Source organism: Varanus komodoensis, unplaced genomic scaffold, assembly GCF_004798865.1.
Source record: "Varanus komodoensis strain SLA01 unplaced genomic scaffold, ASM479886v1 scaffold26, whole genome shotgun sequence".
In the NCBI taxonomy this organism is placed as follows: Eukaryota; Metazoa; Chordata; class Lepidosauria; order Squamata; family Varanidae; genus Varanus; species Varanus komodoensis.
The window spans coordinates 9,194,836-9,220,107 of NW_025335684.1; the positions used below are offsets into that span (position 1 = coordinate 9,194,836).

The 25,272-nt window shown below is 42.3% G+C and overlaps 2 protein-coding genes across 9 annotated transcripts in view; both read right to left on the reverse strand.

The window, feature by feature from the left end:
- Window positions 1–10,893, reverse strand: part of VPS35L (VPS35 endosomal protein sorting factor like) — an 87,867-nt gene extending 76,974 nt beyond the window's left edge. For 2 of the 3 annotated variants that reach the window (XM_044433189.1, XM_044433187.1), the window contains exon 1: window positions 10,883–10,887. The gene's annotated coding sequence lies outside the window, so the exon portion shown is untranslated. Of the gene's footprint in view, window positions 1–10,882 lie in introns of all 3 variants that reach the window. The other variant, XM_044433188.1, reaches the window with a different exon arrangement.
- Window positions 1,485–22,855, reverse strand: CCP110 (centriolar coiled-coil protein 110). 6 transcript variants are annotated; one of them, XM_044433184.1, is made up of 15 exons: window positions 22,790–22,855; window positions 20,175–20,330; window positions 19,720–19,848; window positions 16,574–18,197; window positions 15,131–15,258; window positions 14,088–14,271; window positions 13,653–13,780; window positions 13,163–13,279; window positions 12,315–12,416; window positions 11,233–11,349; window positions 9,429–9,508; window positions 8,493–8,555; window positions 8,315–8,374; window positions 6,725–6,807; window positions 1,485–3,957 (listed from the first exon to the last, which is right to left on the reverse strand). In XM_044433184.1, the coding sequence occupies exons 2-15, from the start codon at window positions 20,319–20,321 to the stop codon at window positions 3,905–3,907; spliced, it is 3,015 nt and encodes a 1,004-aa protein (XP_044289119.1). In that variant the 5' UTR covers window positions 20,322–20,330; window positions 22,790–22,855; the 3' UTR covers window positions 1,485–3,904. The 6 variants fall into 6 exon arrangements, with proteins under 6 accessions (XP_044289119.1, XP_044289116.1, XP_044289120.1 ...); XM_044433181.1 differs by lacking the exon at window positions 22,790–22,855 and adding an exon at window positions 22,100–22,614 and having other exon boundaries at window positions 15,131–15,255; XM_044433185.1 differs by lacking the exon at window positions 22,790–22,855 and adding an exon at window positions 22,435–22,613.
- Between the last annotated feature and the right edge of the window lie 2,417 nt (window positions 22,856–25,272).

Consider the following 25,272-nt stretch of genomic DNA (forward strand, 5'->3'; position numbering starts at 1 on the left):
ACAGACTCACGTGCGCGGGGCGGCTTTCATAGGCGGCGGGATGGTTCTTTTTAACTGGGTAGATGCCTGTGACTTTTAAGACTTGCAAGACTTCTCGGGGGGAGCTTGCTGCTGCTTTCCCACAGAATGCAGCTCCTGCGATTCTCACCTGGCACCCCATGGATCAAAGCCACATTGCTGGGAGCCCATTGCTCTGCGTCGCTTAGCATTACCTGCTGCACCGCTGGCTTTGGTCTGAATGCACCTGCCCACCTCACTACACTGCCAGATGGACTGGGAGAGGAGGAAAAGGAAGAAGGAAGACCCCAAATACATGTTTGCGGATGGGTCTGAAAAGGCTGAAGGATTTCAAACATCAGCCTTGGCTAGCCTGAGCTGGAAGTCATTTGAACTTGTAAATTGTCATTTGGATCCCACTGTTTTAAAATACAATTTTTAAAAGTCTAGGACCGTGTGGATGCTAAAGGAGCAACCATCCTGGCCAGATTAGTATTTTACCAGAAATTATCCTTATTTCAGAATTTTATTCTACATGTTACAAGTCAGGGTATGATACTGCTTTACCAAGAGTATAGAATATGCCCCGCTTACCTTCTAATGGCCATTTGGACAGCCAAAAGTTTGTTTCTCCTTTTGTGGGCATCTCTTAAAGAAACATTCCCACAACTACCACAGCCCCCACAGGTGGTACTGCTCAGAGGTGGGGAGCAGATCTGGCTTTGTAGACTGACGTTTGCTGATCTCTATTCTTGAGTTGCAGTATAATCATGAAAATAAATGAGTTGCTAGCAGAGGAAGTTCATACCTTGCATGCAACAAAGCAATAATTTCCACTTCGAAAAAGCCCTCTGCTTGCTGCTGCCAGTCTGAGTAGACAGTATTGGGCTCGATAACAAAGATTCTGACCTTATAAGGCAACTTATAAAGCTCATCCCGAGGCTATAAGCGATGGGACGGGATACAAAAACTCTAAATAAATAAATAAACTTCCTACATGCCAATCTTCATGATTATACTTGGCACACAAGTTTCAAAAAGAATGTGGGTGTGGTTATCTAACCTGAAATCTTGGAACATATTATATAGGAGAAGAAAAGTGTGTATACAGGCATATATATACACACAGCGTCATACTCACACACACAAAAATACAGGTGAATGTACATAGGAGAAATTATTTTAAAAGTCTCTCTTTAAATCATCACTTTCTAGCAAGATAAGAGTAACCAGAAAGGAACAAGAGCACGGGAGGGGAAAGGGGGGGGGGGGTTGTTTGAATGTACACACACCATTTAGCATTCAGAATTGTCCTAGGAATTATGTCTGTGGGGAGAGCTGTCAAAAAGGGATATGCTGAATGCTGTTTTATGATAGCTGAAGTATTGATACAAGTTGGTGAACTCCACTGCATGTTACGTAGTCTTGTTGATTTCAAAGCCATCGATCAAAATCTTTGCCCCAAAAAATCTGAGTTACGAAAATCATACACTTTAAAAAGTTTTATTGTGCAATCTGCTTAAGAAAAAAAGAGCAAAATGGATGAAAATGAAATTACAAAAATATGCTTTGTAATAATATTGCATTTCACTCAAAATTAAAAAATGAACAAAAAAATAAGGTAATAAATAAATATAAAACATATCAAGTTACAAAAGAGATCCTGGCACTTGTACATAGAAGGCCTTGTGACAGTTAAACATTTGACATTTTAGTACAGACTTTAAAATTAAAGAAAGAAGTGTACTTGATGTATTTGCACAAAATAGCGATCTGTTTGTATTCAAAACTTGTTTGCACTCATCTATTCCTAAATTAACACCACAGCACACAACACACAAGTTTTAACTAATTTTTAGCATGGTTATTATCAAGCAAGCTTTAGTCTACTCCTAATTTGCAAGGCAACATCCACAATTCATAAGATGCATTTAGTTTGTTTTTTGTTGATTTCTTTCATACATCGAAGGGAAATATTAAAGTCATGCAATGGCATTTAAGAATCAAAAGTAGTATCTAACAACTATATAGGAACCCATTTATAATTAGTTCCGTGACTAATGCTTGCATTGTGCTGCATAACTAAGCCAGTAGGGCCCTTTTAACAGGTGACCTGCCAGAGTTGCTTTCACACATTAACAGTAGGCCAGATCTGCTGGCTTATCCTGAGTTTACTGTGAATGGGCAGCATGCTTGGGCATGCAGGTGACTCGCTCCCCTTTTGATTGGTTGTACGAACCTCCTCCATACAGGCAAGCAGTAAATCAAATAAAAATTGACCACCTTGTGTGTGTCATGCCCAAACCCAGGCTTTCTGGCTGTAGCTCCCAAAAAGCCAAGATTAACAAATCTTCGCTTGCTTGGGTCCAAGGAACCTGGAGCCAGGTTTGTATGACTGGATGTCATACAACGCTTTCAATTTCTGACGTGTCTTACCTGTTCACGAGAAGGGGAAAGCAAACTATACATATGGAAGCCTTACGGCTGACAGGCCAGGGTAAAAATCTAATAAATAAAACACCACAGTGAACCAGGATAAGCCAGCAATTCGAGCTTATTATGTGTAAACACTCCACTACTGTAAAGAACTGCAGAGCAGTTTGTTCATCTCCACCATAGCTTTATGAGTTGACACTGTTCTACCATCCCCAGACAGTTTAAAATACTGCATGACAGATAACAGACTTTCCAAATCTGTTGCTCTGAAAGGTATAGAGCTCATCTGGAGGGCACCAAGGTGGGGACGACTGCACAAAAGCATTAGAAGATGCACATAATGAATACGCTTTACAGACATCTCCATATTAATGATAGATGCCTCATTATACGAATTTTCCTCCAGTTTGTTCATGAAATGCTTCCATTTACATCAAATAATCTGAACCAAACATTCACAGTCCCAGATCTGAAACTTCCCGTATTAGCACGTTAATACCAATTTAACATTCATGTACAGTTTGCTTTGCAATGAATTATGTTAGTAAGATACAGTGCTAGTAACAGTTGGCGGATTCAACCTAAACATGACCATACTTTTCAAAGCCATAATTCATCACTGCCTAAAATAGCAAGTATAGATAATCTACTTAAGCCTCTTTCTCAACAATGGCTTTGTTAATGTAAGAGTATCGCTTTAAGGGCCATGGCTGGTTTTAAAAATGTGCTCAATGTTTGTATTGCAATTTGAATAAACACAGCAAAGAAGCCCCCAGAAACCAAAAGGGCTTTGTAATAATCCTACCCCAAATGACAGAAGAGAGTAAGTACCCTTCCTCTCCGGTAATTATCCAAAGTTTTTACTAAACAAGAAAAAAGATACAAAAAGCAGCTACTTTTAAAGAAAGGCAGAAATTGATGCTATTGATGCTGCAAGATTAACACCATTCACCACTACTTAAGCTAACCTCCTTCTAATGAAAGCCAACATCAGCTCCCACATGACGAAGGCCAAGATTTTGTGTGGTTAAAGCTTATCAGCCATAACAGAGCTCATACACAGCCACGGCTGAACATTTCCTTTCATATAAATTAATTCACAGAATGATATGAACACATATTAATGCAGAACATATAAACTGCCATTTTAAGAGTATTTATTGCACTATAAAAAGTATAGTATAGGCTCAAGTCTGCAAAAAACAAATATTCTTCCTGAGGATGTAGAATGAATAATCATTTCAGAGATCAGTAACCACCACTCATAAGAGAGTTGAAGTATGCAGAATAAATACTTCTTCAGCTTGTTGTGCTGTTCATTATTCTTTTCATTTTATCACTCAGAAATATAAACTAATGTCACAAACATTTCCAACCATCAGCATGTGTGTAACAGCAGGAAGATCTGAAGCAGTGGAGAATATGTACAGACAAACCAAAACAACCTCTTAGCCCAGTGAATGCTGCCTTCTTAAGTTGTCACAGCATTTGGCTTCTTTCTTTGGATTCTTCCTGCATATACTCCTAAGAAGCAAAAGCAAAAAAAGAACCATTTTCTTTTTAAAATATTACTTGTTTCAAGTGCCTAGCATGCGTTACAAAGCAAGCAGTATTGGAGCAGGTGCAAAAAAAGTTGCTGATTTACCAAGCCACATCTTAAAACAGTACAGTGGTTGCATAAATGAGTTTCTAAATGCTTGTGGAAACAAATCAAGATTTGTTGATTTGTGCAGGTGCATGGAAATACGTGACACTAAACAGAAAAACACCGAAGGGTCCTTTTCCGTTTCTTCTACTGTCAACTGTAAATAGTTTCAAGTTTAATATTTGAGCATCTAAAAGACAAAGCAGGTCCATACCAAGAACACCTTGACCTACAGAACAGGCAGCAAGCGCATATCCTGTATCCAATCTGTGCTTCTACACTGGCTAAACTACCATGATGTATCGGGATAGGCCTAGGTGACAGGAGAAATGGAACGTTCTGGTCATTGCTGGAGCCCTTTTCCATCTCCTGGTCCAGTCCACAGTACTGATAAAAACCTAAGAGCAGCTACGCAGAACTAGATTAAGGTCCACCTTGTCAACCATTCTGTTCACACCAGGAACAACCAGGTGCAAGTGGGAAACCCACCAGGAGGGCGTAAATGCAACAGCATCCTCCCATCTGGTTTCTACTTACAGAAGCACACTTTCTCTGATCCTGTAGATGGCATGTAGCCATCAGGACTGGTAGTCCATGACAGCCTCCATGGATTTGCCCAATCCTCCTTCAAGCTATCCAAACTAGTGGCCATTGCAATGTCTTGCAAATAGCTTGACCACAGAATGAAAGACAAAGTCCTTCCTTTTATCTGTCCCGAATCTTCCATCAATCTGCTACATGGGATGACCCCAGGTTCTGACACTACAGTCCTTCACAGCTTGGGATTGGGTAACTGGTTAAACAGTGAGATCTTCAACAAAGGACCTTCTCTGGTTATTCTGGTTACTGTGCTCTGACAGGTGGAAAACAGGAAAAGGGGCTTATTGATATTATTTATTTTCCCTCAAGTTCCATTTTTTGGAAGAGACCAAAGGCAACTTAACATAATATCCGCCTCCTCTCCATTTTATCCTCCCCAAGAGTCAGTGACTAGCAGGACCTGGAACCTGGTTCTCCCAAGTCCCAGGCCAACACTCTGCTGCACATGCTGCCTTGGTACCATTTCAACACCAAGCTGAAGAACTTTCAATTTTCCAAGGTCTTTTAATGGGCTTTATGTTGCTTTGGGTTTCCTGTTTGTGAGTGCTGTTCCTGTTCCTGTTTCTTTCTTTTTTTGACCCTCATTTAATCGTATCTCCAGTGTGTTTGTTGCTGTTTAAAGAGAATCTGGAAACTTATTTGAATGGTAATATAAAAATCCTTTGGTGGGAGGAGAAGAAAGGAGGGGGAAGAGAGATGAGCAGAATCTAGACGATGGGGGTTACCTACAATGGGCTGTGTCTGATTCTGCTTGCTGGAATGCAAAGAGCAGGCAGTTCTTATACAGAACTTCTGCACATTTTGGAGGATCCAGGGACCATTCCAAAATGTGTGCACTGCTCAGATAAAGGTTTACAAGGCCCTCATCAATACCTTGTGTGGACAGGGGGCAGGAGAATCTGTGAGGTTTTGGTGTGTGCTATCTGAAATGGGTACCCAAAACATGCATTTCCACCCATGTGAAACTACATTAAGGTGTGCACTTTTCAAGCACAGGTTTGGAATTTGTGAGTTTTTCTAGAAAATCACAGCCCTATTTACACTGGGCTTTACAAACGGGGCAAGCAAACCCAAAACATGGATTCAAATCAGCTTAGAGAGCCCTATGTGGCTAGCAATAAAGAATATAAGTTTAATATGTAATAATTTAAAAACATGATATCCGCATGCACTGCTACTGTAAGCTGGCAGTGTGTTACAGGAAGACCAATAACTTGTGGGCAGGCTGTCTTTCAGAGAAACTGGCCACTGTTGAGGTCTTCTGGAAGGAAGCTTGGCAAGCTTCAAAGGAACTCCTGAACACACACTGAAAGCCACTAGTATAACCAGGACAACTTTGCCCAAGTTCTGGATCTCTTCTCAAAATTCAACAACATAAGTAAAATAGGGTCCTTTGTGGTTTACGGAAGACTCACCAAGGCAGCTCAAGGACTTTTTTTTACCTTTCGAAGTAGCACTACCTTTTTTAAGCTTTCAAAGTAGCGCTCTTTTACCATTCAACACAAGCCACATTGCATATTGTGTTCCATATTCTTTCACTCTCCTCTTTCCAAATTAAAATCGACATCTTAAATCCCTAAACCAAAACAGTATGCATGCACAGCATTACTAACACCCATCTCTCTGTCTTCCATCACACATGTGCGTGAGGCGCAATCATGCACGAGAACGTGAGTAGCATGTGCGTGTTTCAGCCAGGAAGTCTTATTTAACGAAACAAAACATCAAAACAGGATTCAGGCACTCCATGAGTTTTACTTGCACGGTATTTTTCAGAATGAGAATACTTCTGTTAAAAATGTGATTTGCTTCATTGCTAAAGCTTTTCTATGCTGGAGTGTGCAAGAAAGCTAAAATGAAACTGCCACCTATTCATGCAGTTGGTGAAGACAACTTTTTTTTGGCATCAATTCTAGTAGTCAAGGTTAGTATAGCAGAGCTGGTGCAGCAAGTGGGAAAACATGTGCTGTTTAAGCCTTTTCCTTTTATACGAGCAACTTACTATTTTCTTTGTTAAATGAGATCCAAGCACCCATTTTTACACACCTGAAAAGGCCTTGTTAGACACTCTGCTCTCTGAGGGCTTCTTTCTATTTTGTTCAGCCCCCTTCACTGAGGTCTTAGGGGTTCTAATTGAATATAAAAGGAGTTAATAAGTCACTTGCATCCAAGCAAAAATTCCGTTACCAGAAAAAACGAAAAGAAAAAAGGTGGTTTCTTTGCCAAAAAAGTTCCACAGAGATACAATACTTCTTAAAATATGCCATTCTGAAATTCCCATTACTTAGGAATATCACAAGAGATTCAATGTTAAATACAACAGGTTGATTCACATGTAATGCTAAACTATTATTATTATTATTATTACATTTTTATACTGCCCATAGCCGAAGCTCTCTAGGCAGTTGACAGCAATAATCATAGAATCATACACTCAAGTCACCCATCCCACTTCTGCCCAGGCCTGATCCTGCTTAGCTTCCAAGATTAGGCAGGATCAGGCACTTCAGGCTACATGGAAGCTATGGTTTGGTGATACAAGAATGAACGTCATGTTTGGACACTCCAGCTTGGTTTTAAGAGTAACTTCTGCATTTGTAAGAACTGGTTCTGGACAAGGGTTCATCACTCTGTTGGTATAGTTTGCTTTGCATGTCTAAGGTTCAATCCCCAACTTTTCCTGGTAGGATCAGGAAAGATCCCCAATCAAGTATTGGGTAATTACAGCTTACTGGTTTTTGGAGGCAGAGCAGAACTGATTAAAACAGAGTATGAGAGAGGCAGAAAGAGCATTGAAGTTTAATACTTGTTCATAACATAAGACCATGGCTTGGCATTGCTTGTGAACCAACCCAACCAACTGTATTCTGGCCATCTTAAAAATAACCCATTTGTTTTATGGTACAGTACAATGCCGGCACGATCATTACAAACTATTTCTATTTGAATTCATGGGAAAACAGTGTAATGCAACAAAGGCTGAATTTGTGGAGGGCTATAAGAATGCAAATAAAACGCAAGACCAAAATGCCCAATGCCATTTTGTGAGAACCTGTCTCAGAGGAGCAGGTATTCCATATCCAGGAAATATCTGCACTGATCGTTTGTTTGTTTTTTAAAACAACTCTTGTTTTGGGTTAGAATAAACCTCAAATCTACACTTTTATCAAACCAACTGGGCTGGGTAGGGCTAAGTGTTCATGCTGCAGAGATCTCATCAGGCAGAAATGCTCTGCTTATTGCTCTTCCACCAGCTAGTCCTATAGAAATTGTTGTCAGACCCTTTGGGAGTTTTATCCATTTTTCTTTAAGATAAACATGGCTACACTTCTCAAGAGAGGACATCAGTCTAAATCCTTCAACTTAGACTGTGCCATTATTATTCTTTCTTTCTTTCCATTTATGCTTCTTAAAAGCTGCTCCTCTTTGAAAAATGCCTCATTCCAAATTATTTTTGGAAGCTCAGGGCACCCCTCCTGATACACACAGCTGCAGCCAGATTATGGTTAGGCACTGTCTGATAAAACAGAAAAGTAAGCCAACACTAGAGCTAGTGGACTTGTTTGTTGAATCCTGGCCTTTGTTTTTAACTCTGAAAAATTACACTTCCATTATTGAAAACAATAATGTGCTTACCCTTGTCTGGAAAGGAGCCTTTGTATAGGAGCATTTTGACCCTGATTTGGCTGGAGAACTCTGTAAAGGAAGAGGACACATGAACAGACGGTATGTCAATAGAGCAAGGGGATTTAAGAGGGAAACATGCAAAGGTTATAGAATTCTTCCATTACAAAGCAGAAGCCTCTTTACAAACCTGTTTTCTGGAGTCTTTTGTTTCACAATTGTTTTTCTGTTTGGCATTCCCATTTCTGAAGCTCTGAACAGGAAAACAAAAGATAGGCATATCACTTTGGGGAAGAGGAATTATTTAAAAAGCAAGCATCTGATTATTCGTTGCCTATAAGCTAGAATGCCAGATAACCCTTGTGTACTTTGCTCTTCTCTCTTTCATCTTCTCCCTTGCTTCAGCATAGGGCCAGAGGAAGTTGTGACATGTCCCACAAGATGCTGCTAGAGTGTAATTCCAATCAGCTCCAGCCAACCTGGCTAATAAACAGGTGTGATCATAACCACAGTCTCACAAGTACTGGAGGCGCTGCAGCTCCCCTACAGAGATCCTGATCTTTCACAACACGGGGAACCAGAAGCCAGACAATCTCTGAGTAAGTTGCTTCACAGTTACCAGCATCCTGCCATCAGTTACACGTGGCAAGGGCCATGGCCAGAGAAGAGAAAGCAGCAATCCCACCTTACTAAATTCTCAGCAAGTATCTGCTGCAAACTGATTTTCTTTATCAGAGCAAAATAACAGCAGATAAAGAGAAGTTGTTCAGTGTCCTACAAACTACCAAAAAAAGAAGTCTACACAGTAAATACTCAGAAGATACAGCCTGGGAGATAGCCATGCAGAAGCAGAAAAATGAAAGGAAGCCTTAGCAAACGACTTTAGGTTCTAGCTGTTTTAGGGGAAGAATCTTGAATTAATACAATCAACAGGAATTCAGATACCTGATTTTATACCGACCATGATACACCAGAACCTGTAGACCAACATTTAAACAAAATCTTACCTTAATGTTTCCCCCAAAATTCACAATAAGGGCAGAAAAATGCCAACACAACTAGGAAGCCACAACTGAACATATGGATGCATTTCCTTTACCGTACTTCATATACTTCCTTTACGTACTTCATATATTTCTTCCTATCCAAAGATTTTTGTGTAGCTGTAGAAAGTGTCACTCTCTCTCTCGGGGCCTTTGCTTTATCCTGCACAGAACCATGTCAAGTATCAGAATTACTGTTTTTACTTGGGAAAGAATACCTAGCACAAAATATTAGATAATGTACTAAAAGCTGCAATCCTAACACACAAAGGGTTAACACTGTCACGGGACTCCAGAATTAGTCCCAAGAGAGGCTCTTTTCCAGTTCAAAACTGGAGGCCCTTTCAGCCCCAAGTACTTGCCACTCAACAATACTAACAGGAAGCTTTATTAACGCAAGAGGGTAACGCCATTAAGAGGTGATGACAAAGAACAGTATGAAATATTTCAGCACACCTTCATTATCCTGATTGATTAAACAGTTTTACTGCTGGTATGGCTGGTATGTGCTTTTCTTGCACAACTTAAGATGTAAAGAAGATTCACACTCATGCTTTGGAACACATGGGCACACCTATACACAATCTTGTTTTGCAACACAAAGCCAGGTTTACATTTCCAGGTTGCCATTTCACTTTGGTCAGCAAGGCTGCTTTGAAACGTCTTTTCTCTTGACTGGGGCACAGTGACATTTTCTTTGCTTGGGCTTAATCTCTCTTATTAACCCTTTCTTCAGCTTTCTAGTTAACCCCTTTGCTTGACAACACACACTGGACATAGCGCATATTCTTAGAACTGTATTCTGAGACGAATAGTTTCCCATGTTGTACATTTTTATCAGTTGGTATGAAGCTCCACAAGAAATCAATTTTTGAAATGCATGCCTCTCATTTTTAGGCTAAACATTAATGAAGAAGAATTTGACAGTGGCCTGGTAGTATCAAGAAGGGTTCAGCCCCATCCCCTGCATGTACTGAAGACAAATAAAGACAGGCACACTCCCTTCCTCTGGATCACAAGGTCTCCCCTAAAGAAAATTGGGGAGGGGATGTCTGCTTGCAGAGAGATGTGCCTTTCCATTCTCATGTTTGGTGTTGGTGCGAGGTTTATTTGCAAGTAGCAGCTCAGACTAATGCTTAGGATTAGGAAGAACCTGCAACAAAATGTTGCAACTTATGTTTAGGTATGGAGCAGCATACAAACACTGTAGATGAATCAATACATTAATCATGGGATGCTCCTGTTCAATCTCTCTAAACATGGGAATGATAAGGCACACCTCTGTGCAATTTCATTCCATTTCTCCATCTCATTCCATTTTGTCCATTTCAGCTAGCAAACCATACCTTCGTCCACAGTGCTCCATTTCCCTTCCCCACCTTAGTTTGCCATCCACCTCCCCAGCCAACAGACACATAATATTCTGTGGCTACTGGGTATGCTAATTTCTCACTGGGCTCCTGGGGCGAGGGATTCCCGTTTACATTCTCTTTCCTATTTTGTACTTCTGAAAGCCCTCAAGCATGTCAGCCCTCACCTCAAACACAAGCAATTCTTTTAAAAGCCAAATTAACTAGAAGTTATTTCTCGTCAATTCACACTGCTTTGATATATTTAAAAATGGATCCTTATATTGTAAGGATAAAAATTATTGTGACTCTAATAAGTCTGTCAAATGTACACAACTCTGCACTCCTTGGAGAAACAGTGGGGGGGAAAGTCACACACAAACCTCTTGAGTGGGAACAGAGTGAAAACAGCTGCAGAATTCTTGTTTCTACCCGAACTGACTAATCATTTGGGCTCTTCAATGTTAACAAGAAAAATTATCATCTAAATGCAAGCATTAGTAACCTGGTATTTAAATGAGGCGCTGCAGTAACATACCAGCTGCCGGAGCATTTTCTCTTTGCGAACTTCTCGGTCATGACACAGTATACTCATTCTCTCAGACACATCCATTTTGAAGAAGATATCATGAATATCATACAACGCAGCTCGCAGCTAGGGGAGGAGGAATACAAACTTCTATGAAATGCAGTAACAAGTCAGTATTTCAAATAATAGTCCTGTAGTATTTCCAATAAACAAGTGGATCCTGCATAAGTCAGATCTAGAAGGACTCTAGATATATGAATTTCTCCCAGGATGTATGAGAGAAATTGAGGTTGAGGATTAGCCAAGATGAATCAAGTTACTCCTTGGATTCCCAGAGGCTGGGGAATCAGATGATACCCAGCTGAGAGATCACTCTCTTTCATGAAGTCATCCAGGTCGTGAATTGACAGAAAGACCACTTCAAAGCATACATACTCCCACGTAAAGAAGACCAATACAGACAATTCATCAAAGCATGATTAAACGTTTAGCTATAATTTGATAAGATGTCTGAATTCACAAACCTCTATTTGCCACCACTAAAGCAGAACTGGGAACAATGGTTTGATGTGGGTTGCACAAACCATGGCTTGTACTACTCATCAACAAGCCAGCATAATTATATTGCTTCATCTGCAGAGGACACTGCAGCAAGCTATAACAGTGTCAATCAAACAAGAAGTTCCAAGCTATGATTGACCTGCCACACAACTGAAATCTCTGACCACCATTTGCTTATACACTGTGGCTTGGTGTGATGCATGTGAAAAATGAGCAGTAGGGGAGACACCAATTTAAGAACCAAAGCAGAGAAAATCTCAAGTTGTACAAAAGCAATTTGCCTATTTTTTTAAAAGTCCAACATGATTCAAGCAATCACAGAGGAAATCACTTTTTAAAAGTACATCTGGATAAGAGAGTTTTACAGGACCCTGATGAAGATTTTAACTGAATGAAAAATATACTGGGCCTAAAAGCAACATATTTTTGTATGCATGGAAGCTTCCATTTCTCCCACCCCATGAAGTATGTTGAGACAAAGCCAACATCCAGATTTCATCCACATAAGCTTGTTTTGGCTTATACGTCACCTGAGCTGCCACTCTCTCTTGCAAGTTAGCATCTTGAGCTGAAACACTTCCTCTCTTTAATGGAGCTTCTGTCTGGAAATTTTTTATGAACTCCATTGTATCCTAAAAACACACACATCTGAATTAGCACTGAATTCCAGAAGAAATTACAAGCAGTTGAGACAACTTGATCCTTCAAAAGAAAGCAGAATGACATTTTCAGACAGACCCAAAATATAAATAAACCTGCTCTGGATTGCCTTAAAGCTAAGTTCTGTCAAGGGCCTTCCAATCTTGTGTATACGGTTGTATACCCTGCATCTTTACAAAAAATTCTCTTGTACTATTAATGCAACCAAGCTGTAACGCATGAGCTGCTTTAGACAATAGGAAATATTGAATCTTCTTTCAGCCTGAAGGTTCAGGGCCAGAAGCTTTCAGAGGATACATTCAAATGGTAGGTTGGACCAAAATACCAAAACTATCATCATATTTTAGCTTAAAGCTCTGCCTGCCAGTAACTAAGGCACAGGGGTTTCAACATTTTAAAATGTAGGAATACACCACACAAAATCCAAAAAATCACCAATTGGTGCTTAAGAGAAGAGGGTGGGCACCAGGGGAATGGGCCATCTGAGCAGCCTTGGAGGCCAGACTGGGACCACAGAGAGCTGGATTTGGCACCTGGAGATGGAAAATTAAAAAAGGGTACGTATGCAGGGAATAGCTGGGCAGCCCAGTAAAAATAAGAAGCACCGTGGTTCTGAAATGAATTCCTGTGTCTATCACTAGCTGTTGCTGATATGGAAAGGAAGGAGACATGTTCAGTGGTAATCACATTCACACAGTCTCTGCAAATGGTGCCTTACTTTTACAGTTTGCCTAAGGTGTTTCAATTTCTCTGTTTGCAAGAGTCTTCGAGTCAGAAATCCCTTTGCCAAGGCAGAAATCTTGTTCAATTTCCTTTTCATCTCAGGACTGTACACCTTAAAGAGAAAAAGCAAAATGCCATCACATATGGCATGTGTGCTATGATTATGTTCTTGCTTTCTCCATTTTACACCATCCCATCTTTAACAGAATTAATGGAGTGAAACTCAAAGGTTCTGAAAGACTAACACAAACTATTGCCTTGTTTGCCAAATCTGGCATTATACACTCTTTTCTCTTTACGAGCATGGCATAGCAGGAGAGAGACAAAACACACATAAAAATGAACGGGATAGTTTATGCTGCATATTAGTAGACTGCTAACAAAACTATTTTCGATGAGGGTTAGGGATGAGAGAAAATTTAACATTTACTCCAGCGACATAGCTTTGTGCAAAATAAGAACTCCAAAACCTTTGTTATCCCCACCTGAGACCATCTCATTCTACTTCTGCTAATAGACCTGGATGCTGCAACAGACTTTCCATGGGCTGGTGGTTCCCAAAGGTAGAATGGCGAATCAGCAGTCGAACAGGATATGGAAGCATTCGCAAAACCTACATTTTGAAAGTTTAAATCATTAAGTAAATAGACATTTAGAAGAACAGCTTATGTTCATTATACTCTTCTCTTCAGTCATACTGGCCAGGATGTTAATAACACCAGGGCAGGGGATTTTATAAACATGCTCGCCACATACCGCCCACCACAATCAGATGTGCCTTTATTTTTAAGGCCACAGATAAACCAGTTTTTGTTCTTCAGTTCTCTGCATAGCCAACACATAAAACTAAGTCTCTATCTTCATGAATTATTTACACCAGAGTACATTTTAAAATCAATATTCTTTCCTTCCACATTTACCAGCACTCTCTGAATTTGTGCTATGGATCGTTTCCACCCGAGTCAGCACGGATTCCAGCAACTGTGTGTCACTGATCTTCCGCCACTCCAAATCCATTCTGCTACTAATAGCAATTTGGGGGATGTCCATTTTGGTTACAGCCGTCTTCTCCCCTTTCAGTCTCCATTCCTGCTCTTCTATCTCCTGCCGGTTAAAGAAACCAGAGATCAGGTTACCACACACTTGTTACAGAGGTGTTTTCAAAATTTTGGCTAATAACAATTTTGACAGTTGATCAAAAGCAGCCCCACACTTTCTGCCCCCCAGAGAACACCACTGCTCCCCTGTTTGCGGCCCTTCGGATGCCCCTCTATATTCTACCAAGCTCTGTACTGATGTTTCTGGCTTTCCATATGTAATTTTATCTGATGCTGGTTTTGCTACATTTTATTCCATCCATTATTCCATTGCTTGGCTCACTAAGTTTTACAGTACAGCCGAATTTTGTCACCATCAAGCAATTCTCCAGGCCACATGCGCCTTCGAAGCCGGATGCAACCAAACATATCCCCTCCCACGTGCGTGGCAACCTGCAACCTTTGCACTGGTTAATGCAGAAATGCATTGAGACATGCGGACTGTACTAATTGTCTGCCTCTTGCTGGAAGAACAATTCCCAACAGCTTTTCTTGCCATACATTAATTATGCCATGTCCTCTTGGAAAGACCTTTTCATCTTGGTACTAAAATAGTAGATTGATCAGGCCTGGTGTTTATTTTACATTGTTTTCAAAAAAGGAGCCATTTGCTCTACTTTGAGACCAATATACTAGCTGAAATTTTGTTCACAGCCAGGCCTGTGTTCTTTCCAGTGAGGATTTGAAACCGTCTGTCTGTCTGTCTGTCTGTCTGTCAGCAGCATTTCTATCCTGTCCTGTAGAAAGATCTCAGGACAGCAATGCAATACAATACATTGTAATGGCAGCATGAACTAAAAAGAGCAACGAGTTACTCTCGCCAAGGTTAAAGACCTCCACTCAGATATTTTGTCTTCACTTCTCACCTTCTGCAGCCTCTCCTGCTCTCTCTCTTGCTCAGCTATCAACAATGAGAGTTGTTGAGCATGTTGTTCCTCGAGTCTCTTCCTCAATTCCTCAAAGGCTAGCATTTTCTGCTTAAAAGTCTCCTCTGCTACAAGCAAAACAAAGCAGAACCCTATATATAGCATTAAGACAGAGTGCAATATAACTCTGGTTTCTTACCATAGCACCAAAACTTATATAAGACTTCAAAAACAGATTCTGACCATCCTCACAGCAAGGGACCCCAACTGCAAACTGTTTCACAAAACAGCAGCTTTGCTAGTATTCCAACACGAACATTTACTGAATTATGCTTTAGCTGCTGAAGAGAAATTTTCTGCAAGCAAATCTCACTGGCTTCAGGAAAATTTAGTTCCAGTTGCAGGTACCTACAGTTGCGGTCTAAAGTGAGAACACAGGAATATACTTGGTTAGAAGTGTTCCTGGTGTTTAATGGTAGAGATTGCTTTCAGAACAATAGGTTAAAGCAACAAGGATGTGGTGGGACAGCAGAAAGAAGGCTAAAGCACAGCCAGGTCGGGTCTGACTTGGTTCTGGCAACACTGTTTTCTTTCTAGCCCTGCTCACTTGCCTTTCTCCTGCCAGAGGGCCTGGCCCAAGTGTTCTCCAGGGCAACACAAGGCTGCCGCCTTGGGGGACGTGAAAGGCATTCCAAGAACCAGCTGCCCGGTACTGCTGCCCAGCAACATGTGTGGCCGACCGCAGTGGCAGGCTGTGCCAGGGAGGTGGTGTCCCGGCAACTGCCCACTGAGGCCAACACTGGCCCAAGGCTAGAAAAAGCAGAGACGTGTTTCTGAATGCACAAATTATTTAAATAGCCTGTGTTCAAAATAAGAATAGTTCTAAGCGACCCACAGCTACAGAATTTAAGTCAATAAACTAGTGCTTCACCCCACAACTGCAGCACCAGTGAATGCTTATTTAAAGCACCATTTTAACTACTCCCATAATATAGACACAACCGCATATTAGGTTAATATCAGTGGGTAAAAAGGCTTAGCATCAAGCTGAACATTATAAAACACATGAGCAGACCCTGCGGGAGCCCTGAAGAGTTCACTGCTGCTGATGCTTGCGCTAGATCCCCCATTCCATGCAGTGGGAATCTATGGGTCTTTGTTTTAAATTTCCAATGATGCTCTAGTGCCTGAAATAGCATTCCTCCACAGCATTGTGGGAAATGTAACGCAGTGCCTTCCTAAGTGCCTGCTGCTGTCAGGTTTGCAGCCAGTGGGAGTCAGTGCCACAGGAGTGGGCCCACTCAAGGTCGTTCTGCTGAAGGCCCCCTCAAACCTGGAACTGGTCCTACCCATCAACACCGTTGGGCCAATACAAATGATCCTCTGCACGTTTCATAGCTCAACTAATTCAACATGGTCTTGCTGGAGCATGCATTCTCTCACCACTGACACTTCTTCCTGGCGCCTCACGCTTGGAACCAAACGCAGGCCCCTCTGAGCACCTCTGACCAGGCAGCCATCGCTTCTCCCGTGCGTTGGTTTCTGCTGCTATGTCACACGGCATGTTTTCCTTCTGGGCATTATCCGCATCCAGCTCGAGCCTCCGTTTCACCTTTTCAAACCCATTTTCTAGGACTGGCTCGTTTCCAAGGGACTCATTTGGGGTATCCATCTGCTCCTGATGTGTTTGTATTAGTAAGGGAGAAGGGCTTTCCACGTCGTATGATTTGTTGAGTTCCATGGGGGGGCTACTTTTGGCTTGGTCCAGCAGGCCGGTTTGCGTGGCTCCAGTAACATCTGCCTTACTTTGCGTTGCCACAACGGAGTTGACTGCGTGTGTGTCCTGAGCACTTGGGTCTGAAAGGCAAGGGCTCGATACACCTCTGTCCCCTGAAATCAGTGCCACCTCGACCGTGGCACTGACTGGCAACCTTTTGTTCTCTCGTTGACCAACCAAAGGCTGGCACACTTGATTTTGTTTTTCAAATCCCAGTTCATCACAGATGTCCGAGGAGCTCTTGCAGAAAACATGGACCTTGCTGGGGCAGATGGGAGCCAAGTCTGCGGCCAGCGCTGGCACCAGGTCAGATGCACTTTGTCGGCTACCAGCATCCTGAGTGGTTTGGTCGGCAGCTCTTCCCTTTTCTTTAGGGCTTAATTCATAGGCATTTACAGGGTGGTTAATGACAATGTGCCCCATGGAAGAAGGCCTTGGGCGTCTCCTGTGCATTTTGGGACTCATGCTCAACTCTGGACTGGGTAACCTGGAGTAAGAACCAGTGAAGCTTTGGAGAATACTACTATTGTGCTCAAAGAAAGAGGTGTTTCTTAAGTCTTCACTTGAATCCAGCACAGGTGGTGTTCCAGATCTCACAGGAATATCCACTTTAGAAAAACTGGTTGATGTCACACTTGTGTTATTCTTGGCAACAGAGGTACTTTGCAGCGAAGTGCCGGATTTTGTAAGACTTGACTTATCAGGTGCCGCAGCCAAACCACTTCTGCCTGTTAACTTTCCTCTCTCTTTCACAGCATCACTTGTTTTAACGGCATCATTTTCTTTATCTGAATGGCTTTCACTGCCATTTCTCCTTGAATTACTTCGCAAGCTACGCCTGGTTTGTTCTCGCTGTATGTACTCCCTGGATTTTTTTAAGAGGTTCTGCAGACTCATCATGCAAGGATCTGGGCCTTCTGTATCAGCTGATACTATTTCAATGCTGTCTTTCTTCACAGTCTCATGTAAAGGAGACATCTGTGTTGGATCAGAAGATGCACCTTCCGGGCAAACTCTCTTTTCAGAAAGGCTAGAGCAAGTGTCCTTTGGCTTGTGGGGGATAAACTGTTCAGTTCTTCCAAGGGAATCGCCATTCAAGGCAACCTCTAGATCCGTTGGCTTAACCTCTGGTGCTATTTTAGGTTCTGCAAACCCACCAAGAGCAGTAGAACTTGGCAAAGCACTGTTTGATTGTGTCTTAAAGCCATTAGCCACTTTTGATTTTAAATGTGTATGAATATTCTCCATCTCAAACTGGTCGAAAGCATGCTGACTGGACAATTTCTTCATCTGTAAAGGGAAAAACATGATGCGCTATACTGAAGTATGATGAAGAAAGATTATTAGAAAAAGTACAGAAATGTGAGCAACCAGCACTCAGGTCATGATCTCAACTATCTGGCTAATTCTACACTCTCAAGGTTCCCCCCCCCCTTTCTGGAACAGTGGTTAGCCACTTTTCCCCAGCTTCCCAGGCACACAAAAGTAAAGTACCAAGAACAATTTCTAAACAAGGTTCTGAAGATAACTGAACCTGCTGGTTTTTTAAAAAAGAAAAACTTTACTGATTGTGTACAAGGCTTTAAGCACATCCATAACAGCTCTCTGACTCCACTAATTCAGATCAATTAACCTGCTGCCTTTTACGCATGCAAGCATTTTCATGGCAGACACACTAACATAATCCTTTGGATATGTCTTGTCAAACTTATCAAGAGAAAAAATAGCTGCATTTGCTTATCTAGCCTCCAGCGCCTTGCCTAGATGTGAAGCATGTTTATTATAAAGGAAGAGCTTAGGATAATCATCCAAGCAGATCTTCAGAAGACAATAAGAAGATTGGGAGCTGAAAAATGATGGTTCAGAACATACAGCATATTAACTTCAAGTTGTCTAAAGCAACTGATTAGTATTTTATCCTTGAGTCATGCTCCTGCCATCATAGCTTTCAGAGCCCAAGGCAGGTGATGGTTGCCATGCACACACTAATAAACATACCAAGAAACAGAATAGTTCACGTTTGACCCTTATTATTATTTTAACTCCACAGGCTGAACAGAGTCCATTCAGCAAGCAGGCTAACCCAGTTGCTATAAAGTTTTGCTACAAGCCAAATCATTCTTTTATTGTACTGGTCAAGGACTGTGAAAATTTCTTTCATAGCCGCCAGCTAGTATAAATCCCTTTCCTTCCAAAGAATTGTGTCACTGCTTTTATATTCCTAGTGCAGAGGGGAAATGATAAGCTGACTTCAAGGGAGAGAGCAGTACAAGTCTGCTATAGCAAGGACAACAAAAAGATGCCCTTGATCCTGTAAGGATTAGTGGGCTTGTTTCAACGTATTTTTTGGGTGAGCACCGCCCATTTCATTAATCGTCTCTTAAGAAAAGTCAGCTTTAGTTCCTAAAAGCTGGTGCCCCAATAAATTTGTCCGTTTCTTAAGGTGCCACAAGAGTCTTATGTTAAGATATATAGAAGAGGCAGATACACATCGTGCAGTAAGCGTCAGCAATTTCTCAGAAACGTTGGTTGCATAAGCTTCATTAACCAGTTCGCAACATATACACCAAAGCATTTAACTGTCTAAACCTGACTATGTCTAGCTGGAAGTCTAAGTAACTGTGTTCTCTAACCACTAGACTGGTAAGTCACTTTATTTACTTTGTCACCAGAGCTTGTCAATATAAAAGTTACCAGAGAGATTAACGTGCTGCACGTGGACCAGTGGAATATAAATAAAAACCTATTTGCTTCCCACGCTGCTCTTTTGTTGTAGTAACTATTGCTGCAAAAAGGTCTCTTTCAATCTCACCTGCACATTTTCCACAATCTCCTGAACACGATTCAACAAAATTATTTTCTTGGAGTTCTGTCGCCACAGTTCTAAGTCCACAGCCTTTTTTCTGTCTTGTTGTAACTCCTTCTTTCTCTCAAGAGTAAGCTGAAATACAAAGCAGGAGAGAGGGAGGGAGGGAGGGAGGGAGGGAGGGAGGGAGGGAGATTGAGTAGTGTCACTGCCTCTTGTGAGGGACTATGAAAGATACCCAGTATATTCCTCATTTTTTTAAATTAATATGACTTTGCCTTCATATCCTGCCTCTTTCCCCTCATGAGGAACCCAAGGCAGTAAAATGGTGTTACTAACATAACAGAACAAAATGAAACAGAATTGGGGATAACATACTAATATCAAGATTACTAATGCAATTAAGGTTTACTGTTTTCCTTTTCAGTATCCGTTATTCAAAAGTGACAGGGATTTCTTACCAGAGGAGAAAGCACAGGGACACCATTGAAATGAATAAGAGAAATATTTTTGTGCTGAGCAGGTGGGGATATTCCTTTTTGTATAGACTCTCCTTGGATCCTGGCAAGCTGCTTCTTGCAGAAATTCTCATAGTCTTCCATCTTCATTAAATTGGGCTGCACAGAGAAAGAGGAACAGAATGACTGTTCTTCAGATAATAAACACAGCAAGAAACATCAGGCTAGCAACTCATAAGGCTACCATGTTGTCTACCCTTCAATTATCATTACAACTAGTCTGCAAACTTGCGCTGCCAGGCATAGCCCATAGCACTCTCTTTAAAACTAAGGGAGGTATGCAACAATTCACTGGGATTAGAAAGGGGGCTTTTAGTATCAGAGGGATGGGCTTTAGATTTTATAGACGTTGGCTGGCTATGTTGGGGACAGTAAGAAGTCAGAATTCTGGAGAATCCTGACTTATTGTGAACGAGCTATCACATAAACAAGAGTTCCTGGCTTACTGTGCCCAAACAAGCCATACCTCATAAATTAAGAACAAACTAGAAGTTAACCATGGCTTGTCAGGGAGGCAACAAGCCAGGACTCCCAAGTACAGGCAACACACTGAGTTCTGCATTCCTGATTAATTCAGCAGACAGCTCATTTAAAGAAAGCAAAGGCACTCTAGAATTCTGGCTTACAACTACATCTAAACACGGCCACTCTGTCTATTCTCTATGCGTATATAAATTATGTGGATGACTATAGGGACTTGGCTCGCCACCTTCTCTAATAAACTTTCCACATCCATACACTAAGCAAAATGATGCAAGTTGTGATCCAGCAACTTCTGCAAGGTCAAATGCTCCTAGCCCCTGCTTTAAGCAATACTACTTTGCTGTTATAATCCCCTAGTAGTCACTAGAAAATTCCAGTGAAAGACAACACTCTGGAATTGCATCTTCTTCTACAGCACAAAAGAACTGGAACATTTTGAAATAATGGATGTCTGTTAATTTATAGACTTGTGTTCTCGAATAGGAGACTATCTCTCAGAAAGGGCAGTAATGAGGCAACATGCTAAGCAAAATTCCGGAAAGTTATTTCTGGGAGGGGGGAGGAAGACAGTGCCAAGATCAGTGACTTTGAGCAATATGCTGCTTTTTAACTTTCAATATGTGCTGTATCTTGCTTTTCATCATACATGGTCTATCCCTGAAGCATCAAGAAAGCTAAGCTTAAGAGGCAGGAATGTGCCAAGGCCACACAGTGAAGGCTGCTCCATAAAATTTGGCAAACCTGCATTAATCTGCATGTGCAATGGTCACACATGTCATGCAAAGCAACAACATAGAGAATATTTCAATGCAGGGGCACTAGATCAGGTGCCAGCACACATCAAGTGTGTGGGATCATCTTTTTTTTTAATAGAATGAAATCTACCTTATTGCAGAAAACATGTGCTTAGAATTAAAGAATTATGATGAGTACTGCAACTGAACAGAGCTTACAGTACTTCCACACAATAATCTTCCCTTTCTTAGCTGAAACTTGCTACATTTCAGTAATACCTAAATTTCAAAACAATTAAACCAACAATAAATCAAATATTAGCAATCAGACTATCAACAAACAGCAGTAAAAAACTCACCTTGACTTCTCTTGTCACAAATTCAGAACATTAACACCCCCTCCACCCCAAGTAAACAAAGAACCCACCAAAAAAGCCATGTCTCACCCTCCTCAGGTTGCCAACACTTTTAGGCAATGCCTGTTAATTGTGCTTTTAAGAACACAATCAGACCTGAACAGAAAATGACTGTATTTTATAGGTGGATTGCATTCCAACGGATAATTGTTGCGGCCGTTTTAAAATGTGCAGATTTTAATTGCAGTTTTTTAATTTTTTGAAAAAAAAAACACAAAAAGTTTTAATAAATCACCATCATCACGCTGGGATCCTCACACAAAAACCTTCTCCCGATATTTCTCTGTCACTTTTTAGTGTTCTCCTTATTAAGCGAGCCTGCTTATCTAAAAGAGCAGATGCACTGTCACTTCGGGTGGAACTAACTAACGCACATTTTAACACCATCACGATTCAATTCCTTCCCACCCCACAAAGCCGCCTCGAAACAACCGACACGCTGAAAGCAGTATTTTTACTAAGACTTTGCTGCTGGTATTGGCGTTAAGCGCCCTCGACTCGCCTCCTACGGAAGGAGCCACTCCGGAATGCCCTTTCCACGACACCCCGCTCAGCTCTTCGTGACTTTACCTGCCAAAACGCAGGCGGCCCCGCTCGCGCGTTTATCAAAAACGAGCCTCTGCACCGGAGGAGGTGCAAAGAAAGGCATTCAAAATGACGGGCGACGGAGCCAGAGAAGCGGGGCTGTCACTCCGCTCGTTCCCGCGCAAGACCCTGTCCGAGCGGCCCCGGGAGCGGGTCCAACGGGCGCCTGCCGGGTCCACCGGCAACCCCGCAGCCTGGCGCGGGGGAAGAAGGGCCGCGGCCCGCCCGGCCCCGCAAGGGCCTCTCCTGCCCGAGCGCCCGCGCCCCCCGGCCGCCGGGACCCTCCGCCACCCGCGTCCCCCTGACGCGCACCCGCAGCCCGCTCGGCCTCGGCGCCTACCTGCCGCGACGCGCCCAACCCCTGGCAACGCCGACCCGGCCCTCCGGCCCGCGACCGGCCCGCCTCCCAGCGCCCCTCCCAGCGCTTCCGGATGCAGGAAGGAAGGCGGGCCGCCGCCGCCGCCTCTAAGTTCCCGCACGGAAACACTACCAATCCCAGAATGCCGCGGAGCTCTCTGCGCGTTGCATGCCGGGAGCGCTAGTTCCCGCTCGCGGAGCTCGGGTTCTTCCTTGAGCGTGTCGCTACTGGGAATTCCGAAAAGCAAAAGCAGAAGAAACGAGCATTGGAAAGGTCTAACGGATGGCTCTTCGGCGCAAACTGTGCTTGACAAATATATGGATAATTATTATTATTTCATTTCTATACCGCCCCGTAGTCGACGCTCTCTCTGATCAAAACTGATGAGCTTTTGTCGAAATATATTTATTAATGTGTGCATGTATGCGCGCGCGCGTGTGTGTATAAAGTGTGCCTAAGAACTGTAGTATTTCTCGCTCGCATGTATATAGGGTACACGTTGAATATTATCTATTAAAATGGATCAGGTCAAATCTTATGTAAGAAAACTAATACTTGTATTTAATCTTTTTGAAAAGTTTCATAAGGGTAGCTGTGTTGCGGCAAAACCAAGAGTCTCGCAGCACCTGAAAGACTATTTATTTGTGTGCGCCAGAATAATTGTGCTAGTCTTGAAGCTGCTGCACGTCATTTGTTGATGTTGTATCAGTGTGTGTTTTTAACTGGGACTTAAATATACCATTGCACTTTGGATTTTGTAGAGTATTTCTAGACTGTACCAGTCAAGAAATGTGCAGCTGTTCCATCTTTTCTTCCTTAATGCACTTCCTGGTGCATCCAGATGGAGCTTTTATTGTGCAATTGTACTGCCTTATTTGCAGAATTTTACAGGGGGTCCAAAGGGGCTTGCAGAAGAAAGGGTTGTGTTGCCAGCAGTCAGATGGCATTGTGCAGCCACTCTGCCTTTACTCCTGTAAAACGAGTGAGTCAAGGAAATGGCCTTATCTGGAAGCATTTCTGCTGACTATTGCTTCAATTTATAGCCCACACATGTTTTCCAACAACTTCTTCACCGCCAGCCCCCCCACAAAAAATCTCCATTAAAGAAAAGGCAGTACAGTTGCTTGACAGGTAGTCCTCCATGGAGAATGGTGAGGTAGGGCTGGCAGTGGAAGGACAGAAAGTTCGGGAAAACACAACGCCTGGACCACTGGAACATTCTGTGAATAGGGCAGGATGACTGTATTATAAAAGCCCCATTGGGAAGGACCCATAGTTCACAGTGGCAGCAAGTCTGAACTCCAGACCTTTAATTACTAATAACATGTGTGTACACTACCATTCCACTGTGATCCGCTCTTACCCATTTTTTTGTCTAAAATTGCAATTGTGTTAATATTCTACACATACCTACTCAGATGCAACCCCTCTAAGTTCTCCAGGTCATCATATCCCCAAGTAAGCATATCTAATTAACATGCAGGGGCTCAATCTAGTATACATGCATGGAATACGTTGCACAACTGGAAATTCTGTTACAGGGAGAAAGTCAGTATATTACGTAGAAAATGACTCTGAGAATTAGTTTCCCCTCCATCTAAATATGAAAGAATCCCTCAGAAGAGGCCATCAAATCAATTAGCATGGGAAAGCCTCTATAACATAATGTTCATACCCATTCAAGGAATAGGAATGAAACTCTATTGATGCTTTGAAATAAAATGATTCTTATTTGTTTAACAGATTCATAGCTGGAGATCCCCTTTGCATGTTCAGTGTGGTTCACAATAAAAATTTAAATGCAATCATAGTCCATGTGCAAATAAGATTTGAGCCAACAAATTTCAACAGCAGTAAAATCCACATGGAGTCTTGAAGACAGTATTTTTGGTGTCTGAAGATATAATACAGATCTCTGGCTATATAAAAATAATAGAGTTTGGAAATCACAGTAAGGAAGACACACAGGAGAAATGGTCCCAGTCTTTCTTACTACCATGAAAGCACTATATCGCTTTGAAAAATACAGTATTTCTAAACTCACATCCATTGTAATTAGCAAATCTACGTTTTATGAAGAGATGTGTCCCCTTTTGCCTTCGCTTTGTGGTGCTGTGCAAAGGCCCACGATCCTAACAACCACACGACAGCCTTTGGGATGGAAGTAAGAACTAAATCGCCGTATTCTTTGGTATCGTCCTCGGCCTGCTGTGAGCCCCGCTTCCATCGCTTTATGATTCACCTCCACCTGGCAGGGTTTCCAGGGCGGCTCTGGAGGCCGCTTCTGCATGCCGCAAGCCGCCCGAGAAGCCGGGACGGGACGGGACAGGGCGACCCCGGGAGCCTTCCGGACGGGGATGCAAATGAGGCCCCTCGCCGGCTCCCGATTGGCCGCGGGCGGCTGACGGCGTGGGCCCGAGGCGGGCCGCGCCGGGCGGGCGGGCGCGCGGCGGGTGGCGCGAGCG